At 44.3% G+C, this 13664-nt stretch overlaps 1 protein-coding gene across 1 annotated transcript in view; it reads left to right on the forward strand.

Annotated features, from left to right (window-relative positions):
• NUBPL (NUBP iron-sulfur cluster assembly factor, mitochondrial) overlaps positions 1–12190 on the forward strand; it is a 400940-nt gene extending 388750 nt beyond the window's left edge. Inside the window, exon 12 of the mRNA XM_078334742.1 lies at positions 3721–12190. Within this exon, the coding sequence (XP_078190868.1) occupies positions 3721–3777 (57 nt within the window). The 3' untranslated portion in view covers positions 3778–12190. The remainder of the gene's footprint in view (positions 1–3720) is intronic.
• Positions 12191–13664: the final 1474 nt, after the last annotated feature.

Consider the following 13664-nt stretch of genomic DNA (forward strand, 5'->3'; position numbering starts at 1 on the left):
TTCAGTTGTTTTGCATTTGTTGAGCAGTGCTTTACTTCCAATTATGTGGTCAATTTTAGAGTAGGTGTGATGTGGTGCTGAGAAGAATGTGTATTCTGTGGATTTGGGGTGGAGAGTTCTGTAAATGTCCACCAGGTTTGCTTGCTCCAGGTCTGAGTTCAAGCCCTGGGTATCCTTGTTGATTTTCTGTCTGGTTGATCTGTCTAGTATTGACAGTGGAGTGTTAAAGTCTCCCACTATTATTGTGTGGGAGTCTAAGTCCTTCTGTAAGTCATTAAGAACTTGCCTTATGTATCTGGGTGCTCCTGTGTTGGGTCCATATATGTTTAGGATCGTTAGCTCTTCTTGTTGTATCGATCCTTTTACCATTATGTAATGGCCTTCTTTGTCTCTTTTGATCTTTGTTGCTTTAAAGTCTATTTTATCAGAGATGAGAATTGCAACTCCTGCTTTTTTTTGCTTTCCATTAGCTTGGTAAATCTTCCTCCATCCCTTTATTTTGAGCCTTTGTGTATCCTTGCATGTGAGATGGGTTTCCTGGATACAGCACACTGATGGGTTTTGGATTTTTATCCAATTTGCCAGTCTGTGTCTTTTGATTGGTGCATTTAGTCCATTTACATTTAGGGTTAATATTGTTATGTGTGAATTTGATACTGCCATTTTGATTCTAAGTGGCTGTTTTGCCTGTTAGTTCTTGTAGATTCTTCATTATGTTGAAGCTCTTTAGCATTCAGTGTGATTTTGGAATGGCTGGTACTGATTGCTCCTTTCTATGTGTAGTGCCTCTTTTAGGAGCTCTTGTAAAGCAGGCCTGGTGGTGACAAAATCTCTGAGTACTTGCTTGTTCGCAAAGGATTTTATTCTTCCTTCACTTCTGAAGCTCAGTTTGGCTGGATATGAAATTCTGGGTTGAAAGTTCTTTTCTTTAAGAATGTTGAATATTGGCCCCCACTCTCTTCTGGCTTGTAGTGTTTCTGCCGAGAGATCTGCTGTGAGTCTGATGGGCTTCCCTTTGTGGGTGACCCGACCTTTCTCTCTGGCTGCCCTTAGTATTCTCTCCTTTATTTCAACCCTGTTGAATCTGACGATTATGTGCCTTGGGGTTGCTCTTCTTGCGGAATATCTTTGTGGTGTTCTCTGTATTTCCTGTAATTGAGTGTTGGCTTGTCTTGCTAGGTGGGGGAAATTTTCCTGGATGATGTCCTGAAGAGTATTTTCCAGCTGGGATTCATTCTCTTCGTCCCCTTCTGGTACACCTATCAAACGTAGGTTAGGTCTTTTCACATAGTCCCACATTTCTTGGAGACTTTGTTCATTCCTTTTTGCGCTTTTTTCTCTGATCTTGGTTTCTCGTTTTATTTCATTGAGTTGGTCTTCGACTTCAGATATTCTTTCTTCTGCTTGGTCAATTCGGCTATTGAAACTTGCGTTTGCTTCGCGAAGTTCTCGTATTGTGTTTTTCAGCTCCTTTAATTCATTCATATTCCTCTCTAAGGTATCCATTCTTGTTATCATTTCCTCGAATCTTTTTTCAAATCTTTTTTCAAGGTTCTTAGTTTCTTTGCATTGATTTAATACATGATCTTTTAGCTCACAAAAGTTTCTCATTATCCATCTTCTGAAGTCTAATTCCGTCATTTCATCACAGTCATTCTCCGTCCAGCTTTGTTCCCTTGCTGGTGAGGAGTTTTGGTCCTTTCTAGGAGGCGATGTGTTCTGGTTTCGGGTGTTTTCCTCCTTTTTGCGCTGGTTTCTTCCCATCTTTGTGGATTTGTCCGCTGGTCGTCTGCGTAGTTGCTGACTTTTCGTTTGGGTCTCTGAGTGGACACCCAGAATGTTGATGATGAAGTATTTCTGTTGCTTGGTTTTCCTTCTACCAGTCTAGCCCCTTCGCTGTACGACTGTTGAGGTCCGCTCCAGACCCTGCTTGTCTGGGGTGCACCTCTAGTAGCTGTGGCACAGCGAGGGATGCTACCAGTTTCTTTTTCTGCTCTCTTTGTCCCAGGATGATGCCTGCCTAATGACAGTCTTTTGGATATAGAGGGGTCAGGGAGCTGCTTGAGGAGACAGTTTGTACTTTATAGGGGTTTAATTGCTGAGCTGTGCACCCTGTTGTTCATTCAGGGCTGTTAGGCTGCTATGTTTGATTCTGCTGCAACACAGCTCATTAAACAACCCTTTTTTTTTCCTCAAATGCTCTGTGTTGAGGGGTTTGGGCTTTATTTTTGGATGTCCGATCAGGTGTCCTGCCCAGCTCGAAGGCAGACTAGCCACTGTTTGGCTGCCGAGGCTCCGCCCTGCTGTTGTGTGATTCGCGCTGTTCCTGCCGGCTCTGCTGTGGTCTCCACCACGCCCTGCGGCGGAGTCTCTTCGTTGTAGCGTGTTGCCTCAGCAACGGCAGGCTGCGTCAGCAGTGGGCGTGTATCTCAGTAGGGACGGGTTGCCTCGGCAACGGCTGGCTGCGTCAGCAGTGGGCGTGTATCTCAGTTGGGGCGGGTTGCCTCGGCAACGGCTGGCTGCCTCAGCAGTGGGCGTGTATATCAGTTGGGGCAGGTTGCCTCCGTAGTGGTGGACGCCCCTCCCCCACAGAGTATCTCGGACCGTCTGCCCGGGATAGTTTGAAATCGCGTTTTGTTCGTCCCACTGGGTATCCCAAGCGATCTGTCCCTGCAATCCCCTGGGCTGGGCTACTGTGCAAGTCTCGTTCAGTCTCAAGTCCAGCCCTCTCAAGTCTCAGGTTGCCGGTTCAACAAGGCACCCGGACAAGCGCGCCCTGTGGGGATTGCTGGGTAGGGCCGGCCGCCGCCGCCCCAGCTGCCGGCTTCGCCAGGCAGACCTACTGCCTGGCGTCCCGTGTCTTTTTATACTTGGGAGTTTCCCCGTTCTGTGGGCAACAAAGATCAGTCTGGAAATGCAGCACTGACTCACCGTTTGCGAATTCAACGCGGGCTCCAATCCTGGGTTGTTCTCACAGCGCCATCTTGAGTCCCCTCCCCTCATTCTTCTTAATGGTTAATATTTTGTTGTATGACAGTGACTAGTGTAGAATCACAACACCAGCTAGTAGGACAGCAGGGATTTGAACCCAGCTTTTTTCTGGCTCCAAAACCTGAGTGTTTTTCACCACTCCAGGAGACATGAGGGATGCTTACATTTTGATCCATCACATGGCAGGCATGGTATTATGCATGTATAAAATAATGTGCTACAATTTGATTAGGTTTTGAGAGGCTTCTGATAAATGAAGTGATGAGTGTGTGTGAGGCCACTGATTTTGGAGTCCCTACTCTTGTGTACTCCCACAACACAGTCATCACAAGCTTCTATACTGCTGCCCTGGCCACCTCTCAGGGTAGCTCTGGAAGACTATAGGACCATGGAGTTCATCTGGCTCAGCACCCCCCCCTTTTTTTTTTTTTTTAGGAAAGGAGGAAATTGGCACCTGAGAGATGAGCCCCAGGGCTATGTGTGAGTTTCTCTCTGCCTCCACTGAGAGGGTGTGGCTGCTAAGTCCTATAAGAAGATGCTCCACACTGTTTTCATTCCAATTTTACTGACTCATAGTTACTCTGTTGATGCTGGAAACTCATTTCTCCAAGTACATGGTTTTTATTGTTTATTTCTCTTGTATACATGTATTCTTCCAGCAGCCAACTTGGGTTTATTAAAAGATATTTATGTTTTCTGTTCACTTCTACTTCCTTGTTTTCCTCCTAGGAATGGAAAATCAATCTGAGTGTCATTAAGAGCATATTCCCTGAAGAAGATTGCTGATGACAGTAGATTTGTCACCCAACTCAGTGTCTTTCCCTGAGCAATTGGAATTCATTCGTTGGGTAATGAAACCTAGTGCAGTTTCCCTGCCTGAACCCAGACCTTTCACAGACCTGCCAAGTTTTCATTCCATTGTCTCACTGTCGTTGGCTGATCCAGTCTCTATGTTGATTAATTAGTTTCAAGCCCCTTCATATTGACCTAATAAAACTGGCTTGTTTAATTTGTGTCAGGAAATTTCTGAGAATGTTCCATTTAGACTCTGATAAGGTACATTTTTTTTAATGTCCTGCTGGAGACATCCCTTAGGAGGGAGAGCTTGTCCTTCCTGCCTTCTCTTGAATTACACAGAGCAAACGCCAAAAGGATGGCGGGATGCTTCCTGCTGCTAGGGCTGAATGCTTTCACAACAAGCAGATCTGCCTGTTCATGGGCCAGTTTTTTATGTCCTCTCACCAGAAACATATGAGAATGCTGCCTTTCTACCTCTAGAGGTTGTCTGATCTGCTGCTAAGTGTCAAAACACAGCCGGCCAGGGCAAAGCCATGGCCACTCCACCAGCTCCAGTCTCATGCCACTTGATTTATAAATGCCTTTTTTTTTTAATTGGCGGTCGTCCCCTCATCCCCTCAGGAGAGGCTGGAGTGAAAGTCTCAAAGTTGAGTGTTTGCTCTTCTGTCCCAAAGAGAAATGGATGGAATGGATGGGAAGAACAATACAAATGGCCTAAAGGCAAGCAGAGGACTCGGCAGATGCCAGCCCGATCCAGCCTGATTCAGGCACTCAGTAAGCTCAGTAAGATGCCTTCTGGGGCACAGTTGCTCACTGGCTGGGGTGAGAATTCTCATAACTGTTTTCCCATTCAGCAGCTGCCAGGATACAGGGAGCTTGTTTATTTAACACTATGAGACCACTGGATCCAAGTAATCTCTATTTGCATGTCTCCCCTAAAATAGCTTTCATAAAAATGTGTAAACATGCTCTGAGGATCTTCTTAAAATTCCCTCAAAGCCTCCTGTGATGGCCTGCCCCCCTGAGCTGGGGCTGTGGAGGCAGTGGCTGAGGCGCCCCCTCCGTGGGAGGCTCCTCATACATCTCTGTCAGGAAAGGCAAGAGCCGCAGCCAGAAACAAGCTCTCCCGACAAAGCAGTCTCCCTGCATGCAAGGCAGGGCCCTGAGGAGAGCTGCTGTGCAAGCTGCAGCATTTGGCTGATTCATTTGTCTTCATTAATGTTGCTTATAGTGGAGGCCTTTGTCACATATATGATGATGTGAGATTCGATTCTCTCAAATGTGTAAACACAGAACTCTAGTTTGAGGCTCTGAGCAGGCAGCAGCTTGAATCAGCTTTTCTGCTATTGGGGAGATGGCTTATGTGATCAGCCCCTAGGGATGGGGTGACACTGTCAGGGACTGGTTCTTGCAGTGATAGGGGAAGAGCTGCCTGGCTCTTCCGTCCCAGGCCTCAGGACTTGCCTCTCCCTCCAGTCCCAACATAGAGTACATCCCCCTCCCTAGGTCCCTCCCCTCCACAGCACATGCCCCAGGCTCCCTGAACATTACCACCTTAATGTCTCCTCTCTTCATTTCTTCCTGTTTCCCTTTCCAGGGTCCCACCTTCATCTCAGGCAGCCATCATCCCATGGCTGGATTCCTGCAACAGCCTCTTAATCATACTTCTTCCAGTCTTGTTTCCCTCTATCCTGTTCGACACCCTGCTGATATCTTGATCTCTAAAATGCATATCAGTTTGGGTCACTCCCTTTCTCAAGGAAAAGATCAAACTGTTTAATAGAAAGGCCTAGGAGGCCCTTTGGGACTAGGCCCCCAGAACCATTTCAAGCGCTCCCCCACCAAGGTACTCATTCTCCTACCCCTCTCTTTCTCCCTGTTTCAGGGTTATGCTTTGTCACAGGGTTCCAAAACAATTCTAATGTGTGCCTAATATCTCAGGGCTTTTAGATAAAGCAGTTTTTAAGATCTTGAATTCACCTACTCCACTGTTTGTCAGATTAAAACCAGAACTTGGGAAGCTGGACCAAGTGAATGTCCAAGTGACTGCTTTACTAGGCATCATTCTGCAGTTTTCTTTTTGAGCTGTCATACTCAGGCCACTTTAGTGCAAGAAAAAGAAGTCATTACCAGAGGAAAGAAAGAAGGGGCACTAATTAAAGGATGTGTATGTGTGGAACCCAGAGAAGTCCGGCTTCAGGAAGGGCGAAACCAAGACAATACTAGCGCCCAGTCGCACCCTGCCCCTTTGGCTGCTTTGCCTCTCCACATCCTCCATTCTTTCTCGTGACCAGCATCCTCTGTTTACTCATCTTGTATACACCCAGAATAGCTGCCACATGCCAGGGTCTACATGAACTTCTAAATTAGCACCCACCACCCACTACAGCATCCTATTGTCTAAGAATGTAGTGGTGCTGAGTCATCTCTCTGTGGATTGGTTGTCCTTGGCTCAGAACTCCTTCCCACTCTCTTCCCCCATAGCTTGGACCCAAGCGGGGGTCTACAAAGTCCCCCTGCCTTCTCATTAGGCTGGGAGTGGGGCAGCTTCTTAGTGGGAGCTACAGTGGTTTGTCAGGGCTGATGTAACAAAGTACCAGACACTGGGTGGCTGGAACAACAGAAATGTATTGTCTCAGTGCTGCAGGTTAGAAGTCCGAAATCAAGGTGTCAGCAGGATTGTTTCCTTCTGAAAGCTGTGAGGGAACGTTTGTTCTCTATCATTCCCCTAGCTTCTTGGAGCTTCAGATGTTCCTTGGCTTATAGATGGCATTCTCCCTGTGTCTTCATATTGTCTTCTTTCTATATGTGCCTGTAACTGTTTTTAAATTCTTTTTTTTTTAAGGACACCTTAATATAGGATTAGGGGTCACACTAATAACCTCATCTTAAATAGGGTCATCTGCAAAGATGCTGTTTCCAAATAAGGTCACATTCACTGGTACTCGAGGTTAGGACTTCAGCATCTTTTGGGAACACAGTTCAGCTCATAAGAGAGTCTAAGGACAGGGCCAACAGACATCTCTCTAATTCCTCTCCTGGGAGTCCACAGGGGCTCTGTGGTAAACACACATTGCTAGTCCTTTAGACATGGCTCGACACTAGATGCTAGAGTCCATCATGAGTAGAAAGAAACATTAGGTTCAAATCCAGGCTCCTATTGCAGACACAAAGAACCTTAAAAACTACTAGTTAACACATTCCACTGCACCTGTGGCCAGGAATGTGGTCTTTCTGTTTTGAAAGACCTTTAGGGAAAGATCATTTATACCAAGGATTGGTCTATAACCCTGAAAGCAAATGTGAACCTGGTCGATAATTACACTAGATGGATTGTACTGTATACCACTGTTGTGCAATGTCAAAACATTTTCTCATATTTTTTTATCCTAACAATAACTGTATGAAGTAGGAAAAGTAGATTTTTGTTATCCTCTCTCTATATGCCTCCATTTCCTCATCTGTGAAAAGAGGATAGTAATGATATCTACTCAGAGGATTGTTACACAAGTCAACAGCATTAATACTGTAAAGCACTGGGACCTGAATGCACCGCAGAGCTGGGGCTGGCCCTGACAGCTCAGGGGCAGGAAGACCAAACATGAAGCCAGAAAGGAGATACCTTTTCATTCCTGTCCCCTAGTCCTGTCTTAACACCCTAGAGTTACTTAGCTAAAGGCTCATATAATGCTATTTCTTTAAACTGTGTTTTCACTTATTTTATTTCCTGTCAAAGCTACAATCATACCTCATCTTATTGCCCTTTACTTTATTGTACTTCACAGTAGATATTGCCTGCCTCCGCCTCCTGAGTAGCTGTGACTGAGTAGCTATGGCATGCACCATCGCCCTGACTAATTTTTGTATTTTTAGTAGAAACAGGTTTCACATGTTGGCTAGGCTGGTCGTGAACTCCTAACCTCAGGGGATCTGCCCCCCCTTGGCCTCCTAAAGTGCTGGGATTATAGGTGTGAGCCACCATGCCCAGCCAAGAGTGGCTTCTAATGGATGAGCGAAGAAAAGGGTTTCTTGGGATGGAAACTACTCCTGGTAAAGAGGCTGTGATCATTGTTGAAATGACAGCAAAGTATTTAGAATATTACATAAACTTAGTTGATAAGCAGTGACAAGGTTTCAGAGGATTTACTCCAATTTTGAAAGAAGTTCTATTGTAAGTAAGTGCTACCAAACAGCATCGCATGCTACAGAGAGATCTTTCCTGAAAGGAAGAGTCAATTAATGTGACAAACTTCATCATTGTCTTATTTTAAGAAATTTCCACAGTCATCCCATCCTTTAGTAACCACCACCCTGATGAGTCAGCAACGATCAATATCAAGGCAGGACCTTCCACCAGCAAAAAGATTATGGTTCACTGAAAGCTCAGATGATTGTTAACATGTTTTAGCCATAAGGTATTTATTAATTTAAGATACATACATTTTTGGACATAATGCTGTTACACTGAATAGACTACATTACAGTGTAACAGTAACTTTTATATACACTGGGAAACCAAAAATTTTGCTTTTTTGCAATATTTGCTTTACTGTGGTTATCTGGAACCAAATCCACAATATCTCTGAGGTATGCCTGTATTTGTTTTTTACCAAAATTAGGAAAATATAAGTAATATGCAACTCTTTAGTTATGCCTGTATCTGAAGGGCATGCAATGCAGTCCTTTGCTAGAGAGATGGGAAAACATACACTCACGTGTGAGTGTATGCACACACAGCTTCTTCTTAGAAGACACAGGGATCTGGAAAATGGCGCAAAATGTTTCTTTAGTTGTCCATCAAGGCTTTCAGTCCATATGTCAAGCCCTTCACTCTCATTTTCCTCCTACATCTCCTGTCCTGTCACCTCTTGGAGACTTTTTTTCTCTTCGCTCCCTGCAGGCTCTTAGCTCCATTCTAGAGTGTCTTGGATTGGGTTCTTCAGAGGCTGCCTCTTAAAAAAGGAATCATGTAAAAGTGATGTATTAGGTAGCATTTCCAGGAAAATTTGGTGGTGGAGTGGGATCCAGAGATGAAGTATGGTGTGGTATCAAGCAGAGTCCCACAGAGGCATCTTGGAGACAGAAGACTCTGTATATCAGAGTCATCATCATTGGGAAGGGGTGAACAAAGGTGCTGATGTCATCTATACCCCTGCAACCAACAATTATTTGTTATTTAGAGTGACTCCTATCTTCCTCCTCCGCATGGAAATCCCAGACACTTCAGCTCTCTGTGTAGGCCTGAAGGTGGTCCTTTAACAGGAGAACACAGGTTGTCTTTTGGGAGGGGAGGCACAGCCAGAGGTTGTGTGCAAGGGGAAGGAGATCTGCTCAACTGGATGTGTGATGAATCCCAAAGGTTCTGCTTCCTGATGCCATCCAGTAAGGGATGGCTTAAAGTCTCTCCCGTGCAAGACTGAGGGAGTTTTTAGATCCTTAGATTGGAGAATCTACAAAACAAACATGCCTTTCTGCTACTCACATGTGTGTGCTGTTTCTCCTGGCAAATCTTTGATGTGTTTTGGGCTAAACAGGGTCTGTTTTTTAATTTGTTTTAGAAAACTCAGAGGAGGAAAAGAAATGACCAAAGTGAAGATGAGAGAAAACCCCACAAATCCACAAACATAAACATATTTTAGTTCCACCTTCTTGATTGTTACATAAAATCAAGGATTGATGAGCCTTATTTTCATGAAAGTTAAAAACATGTCTCCAGTCCGTGAGCTGACAGTCTCTGCCCTCTTTGGAATAGTTCCTGATTTAGCATCCAGTGCTCAACCCCTCACCATGTCCTAAGATTCTCACTCCACATCTTACTTTTTCTTTCACTCTCATTGTTTCCTCTCTGTCCACAACTGGCCTTAATTTCTTTACTTCCTTCTTTTTTCTTCTTTGAAAGACATGGGTTGAATAATCAGGAAGAGATACTGAGAGAGGAGGCTCCAACACTAAGTCTGGATCATTTTGGGAACCAGGGTTTTATGTGAGGTGAGAAGAAGCATGGTGAGGTAACCTTCAATGGCAGGAATAAAAAATATGCAAATGAATGAAAGCAGGGGTCCTCAAGCCCCCAGCCATGGGACCAGTTCCTGGGTCTGTCTGGAACTGGGCTGCAGAGCAGGAGGTGAGTGGCAGATGAGTGAGCATTCCCGCCTGAGCTCCACCTCCTCTCAGATTAGCGGTGGCATTACACTCTCACAGGAGCATGAACCCTAGTGTGAGCTGTGCATGCAAACGGAGCTAGGTTGCATTCTTCTTATGAGAATCTAATGCCTGATGATCTGAGGTGAAACAGTTTCATCCCCAAACCATTCCTCACTGCCACCACTCCCTGTCTGTGGAAAAGCTGTCTTCCAGTCCCTGGTGCCAAATGGTTGGGGCCCACTGAATGAAAGGGAATGGGGAGGTACAGAAAGAGTCTGTTGTCCAGGCCTAGCATGTCAGGGTGATTTATGAAGAAAAGACATATTCACCTTAAAGAGGAAGATGGGGTTTTGGCCTCAAGAAGATAGGATGGTAGAGAAGGAAGTGCTTGGCAGGGAGGAGGCTGCTGGCAGCCAGCACCTGTGGCAGGGAATTGGACCACTCACCTTTGGTGCCTCTTGGCAGAAAAGCAAGATACTTCCTAATGGAGACAGATGAAGCTGGAACTCAGAGAGATAATGAACTGAAACAGGATTCCTCTCTGAACTGAAAGTCAGGGCTGGTGATAATGAAAGCAGTTGTCTCTGCTGAACCCAGAAGCTCCACTATGCATGGGACTCTGTGAAATGAGGCCTTCCTTCTAGAACAACAGATTGTAAGGAAAGGAATCTGTGCTTAAACTGCTGTTAAGCTGAGCTAAGAAAAGTCAAGCAGTAGCCTTCCAACTCAACAGATTAATCCTGCAAGCTAGGTGCTTGGAAATCTCTAAGACGCTTGAAAGCTTCTCAAATCTTCTGGCAACCTCTGAAAGGGAACAGGTGCAAAATTCCTCTGTCATGAATAGGATTAAACTCTCACGGGCAACTGACAACTCCAGGGTGGTTTCTCTGAGTGGAGGGACATCCTTAAGTTGGAAGATTGTAAGGTTATGGGGCAAACAAAAAGAGACAGAATTTCAGGCATAAGAACTTCGGTGGGAATCTAGAGAGATGTTATCTGGGTTGGCGGTGGTATCAACAAAATATCCCAGACTTTAAGGCACATTTAAAAAGGGACCGAAGGAATGTTATTCTTTTTCTTGAAACAGCATCTCGTTTTGTTGCCCAGAATGGAGTACAGTGGTGAGATCTCAGCTCACTGCCTCCTCCCCCCCCAGGTTCAAGTGATTCTTCTGCCTCAGCCTCCTGAGTAGCTGGGATTACAGTTATTCACTACCACACTCAGCTAATTTTTAGATTTTCAGTAGGGACAGGGTTTCACAATATTGGCCAGGCTGATCTCGAACTCCTGACTTCAGGTGATCTGCCCACCTTGACCTCCCAAAGTGCTGGGATTATAGGTGTAAGCCACTGTGCCCTGCCAGGAATGTTTATCTTATGACAAGGTCAGATAACAAATCTATGACCCTGGTCTCCCAGTCTAACTCCCAACATCACTAACGTTTCTACTATGCAGAACAAGAGAATTGTGGTCTGGACTAGAGAGATTTGCTTTTGATAAATGAATATTGATTTTTAAAAATAGATATTTATCTTTTTTTTGAGACAGTCTTGCTCTGTCGCCAAAGTGGACTGCTGTGGCACAAACTTGACTCACTGTAACTTGCCCCTCCCAGGTTCAAATGATTCTCTGTCTCAGCCTCCTGAGTAGCTGGGACTACAGGTGTGCACCATCATGCCTGGCTAACTTTTGTATTGTTTTGTAGAGACAGGGTTTTGCCATGTTGGCCAGACTAGTCACAAACTCCTGGCCTAGAGTGATCCACCCACCTCGGCCTCCCGAAGTGCTGGGATTACAGGTGTGAGCCACCACACCCCACCTGTACAGCATTTGGTATTTGCATTATCATTCACTAAATTTCTAACTCCTGCCTTGCATGAATGCCAATAATATGTATAGTTTGTGCTTTAGAAAAGTTTGTGTACATTGAATTTTTGTAAGTGAATCATAATTTTAATCTGCAAAGGGTAGTAGTAACACCAGACATTTATAAATTACTTCCAAAATTTACGAAATGTTCTAGTATATAGGATTTCAGTTTTCACAATGTCTTTGTGAGGAGATATTGTCGTCTCTATTTGCCAGACAAGGAAACTAAGGCTCACAGGGATTAAGTGATGTGCTCAACCAGCTGCTGCTTCCTGGCTTGTGTTTAGAAATGCATTCCCCTGACTGTAAATCTTATTTTTGTATTTATTCTGTACTCATTAATTAAATTAATTCCTTCATAGAATAAATGGTCATTCTGCCAAGTTAATTTTTCTGGGGTGTGTGTGTGTGTGTAATGTCAACAGATGTTTATTTTTATTTACCAAGTTGTTGTATGGTGGCATATCTGCATAATGTACCCTGTAATGGTCAATATTCAATGCCAACTAAGACTGAAATAAGGATTAACATCCTCATATTATTGGTTAAAAAAAATGAATCATGAGGTTAAGTGGATTTCCTAACTCCTTGGTGAAATGTTGGTATCAGCACTGGGTTTTTTAAGCCTCCTGTTTAGGCCATAAAGCACCCCTACATTTTCATGTTTTCCTTTGATAAGCTGGTTATCATAATGCCCATAAGAATTCCTCCCATACAGGCGTAATGTTTGAGCCTAAACAAGAGTCAGGGACAGATCCAGGTTACACAGTTTGGCAGACCAATTTTAAGAAAAAAAATACAGAACTCATGATGAATCTGAAGGTTAAACTTCCTTGGCTTTGCCGTGAATCCAGTTCTGCCAAAACCTGGCAGGACTCTTCAGCAGCCCTCGAGAAAGAGCAGTCACCACATTCCAGATCCCAGAGTCACACTGCCCCAATGGGCAGGAATAAATTGACTTTTGTTTTCCCTCATCAATGGGGACACGCCCTGAAGAGGTGGGGTGAAGCCCCAATTGAGGCAAAGATATTGACAGCAGCTAGCCATTTGAAATGTATTCAAGTCTCTAAGATCAGATAAATTTACTTTCTAGAGAACCAACATAATTTAAAGATATGACTGAATCTGGAGACAACACATGCTGGAGAGGATGTGGAGAAATAGGAACGCCTTTACACTGTTGGTGGGAGTGTAAATTAGTGCAACCATTGTGGAAGACAGCATGGCATTCCTGAAGGATCTAGAAATAGAAATACTATTTGACCCAGCAAGCCCATTACTGAGTATATACCCAAAGGATTATAAATCGTTCTGTTATAAAGATACATGCACATGTATGTTCATTGCAGCACTGCTTACAATAGCAAAGACTTGGAACCAACCCAAATGCCCATCAAGTATAGACTGGATAAAGAAAATGTGGGACATATATACCATGGAATCATATGCAGCCATAAAAAAGGATGAGTTCATGTCCTTTGCAGGGACATGGATGAATCTGGAAACCATCATTCTCAGCAAACTGACACAAGAACAGAAAACCAAACACCTCCTGTTCTCACTCATAAGCAGGTGTTGAAAAATGAGAACAGATGGACACAGGGAGGGGAATATCACACACTGGGGTATGTTGGGGGTGGGGGCAAGGGGAGCGATAGCAGGGGGTGGGGGGATTGGGGAGGGATAACATTAGGGGAAATACCTAATGTAGGTGATGGGAGATGGAGGCAGCAAACCACCATGGCATGTGTATACCTATGTAACAATCCTGCAAAATCTGTACATGTACCCCAGAACTTAAAGTATAATAGTAATAATAAAAAGATATGACCAAAGAACTACTTTTAACAGTCTTTGAACAA

The sequence above is a fragment of the Callithrix jacchus genome, chromosome 8 (assembly GCF_049354715.1).
Source record: "Callithrix jacchus isolate 240 chromosome 8, calJac240_pri, whole genome shotgun sequence".
NCBI lineage: Eukaryota > Metazoa > Chordata > Mammalia > Primates > Cebidae > Callithrix > Callithrix jacchus.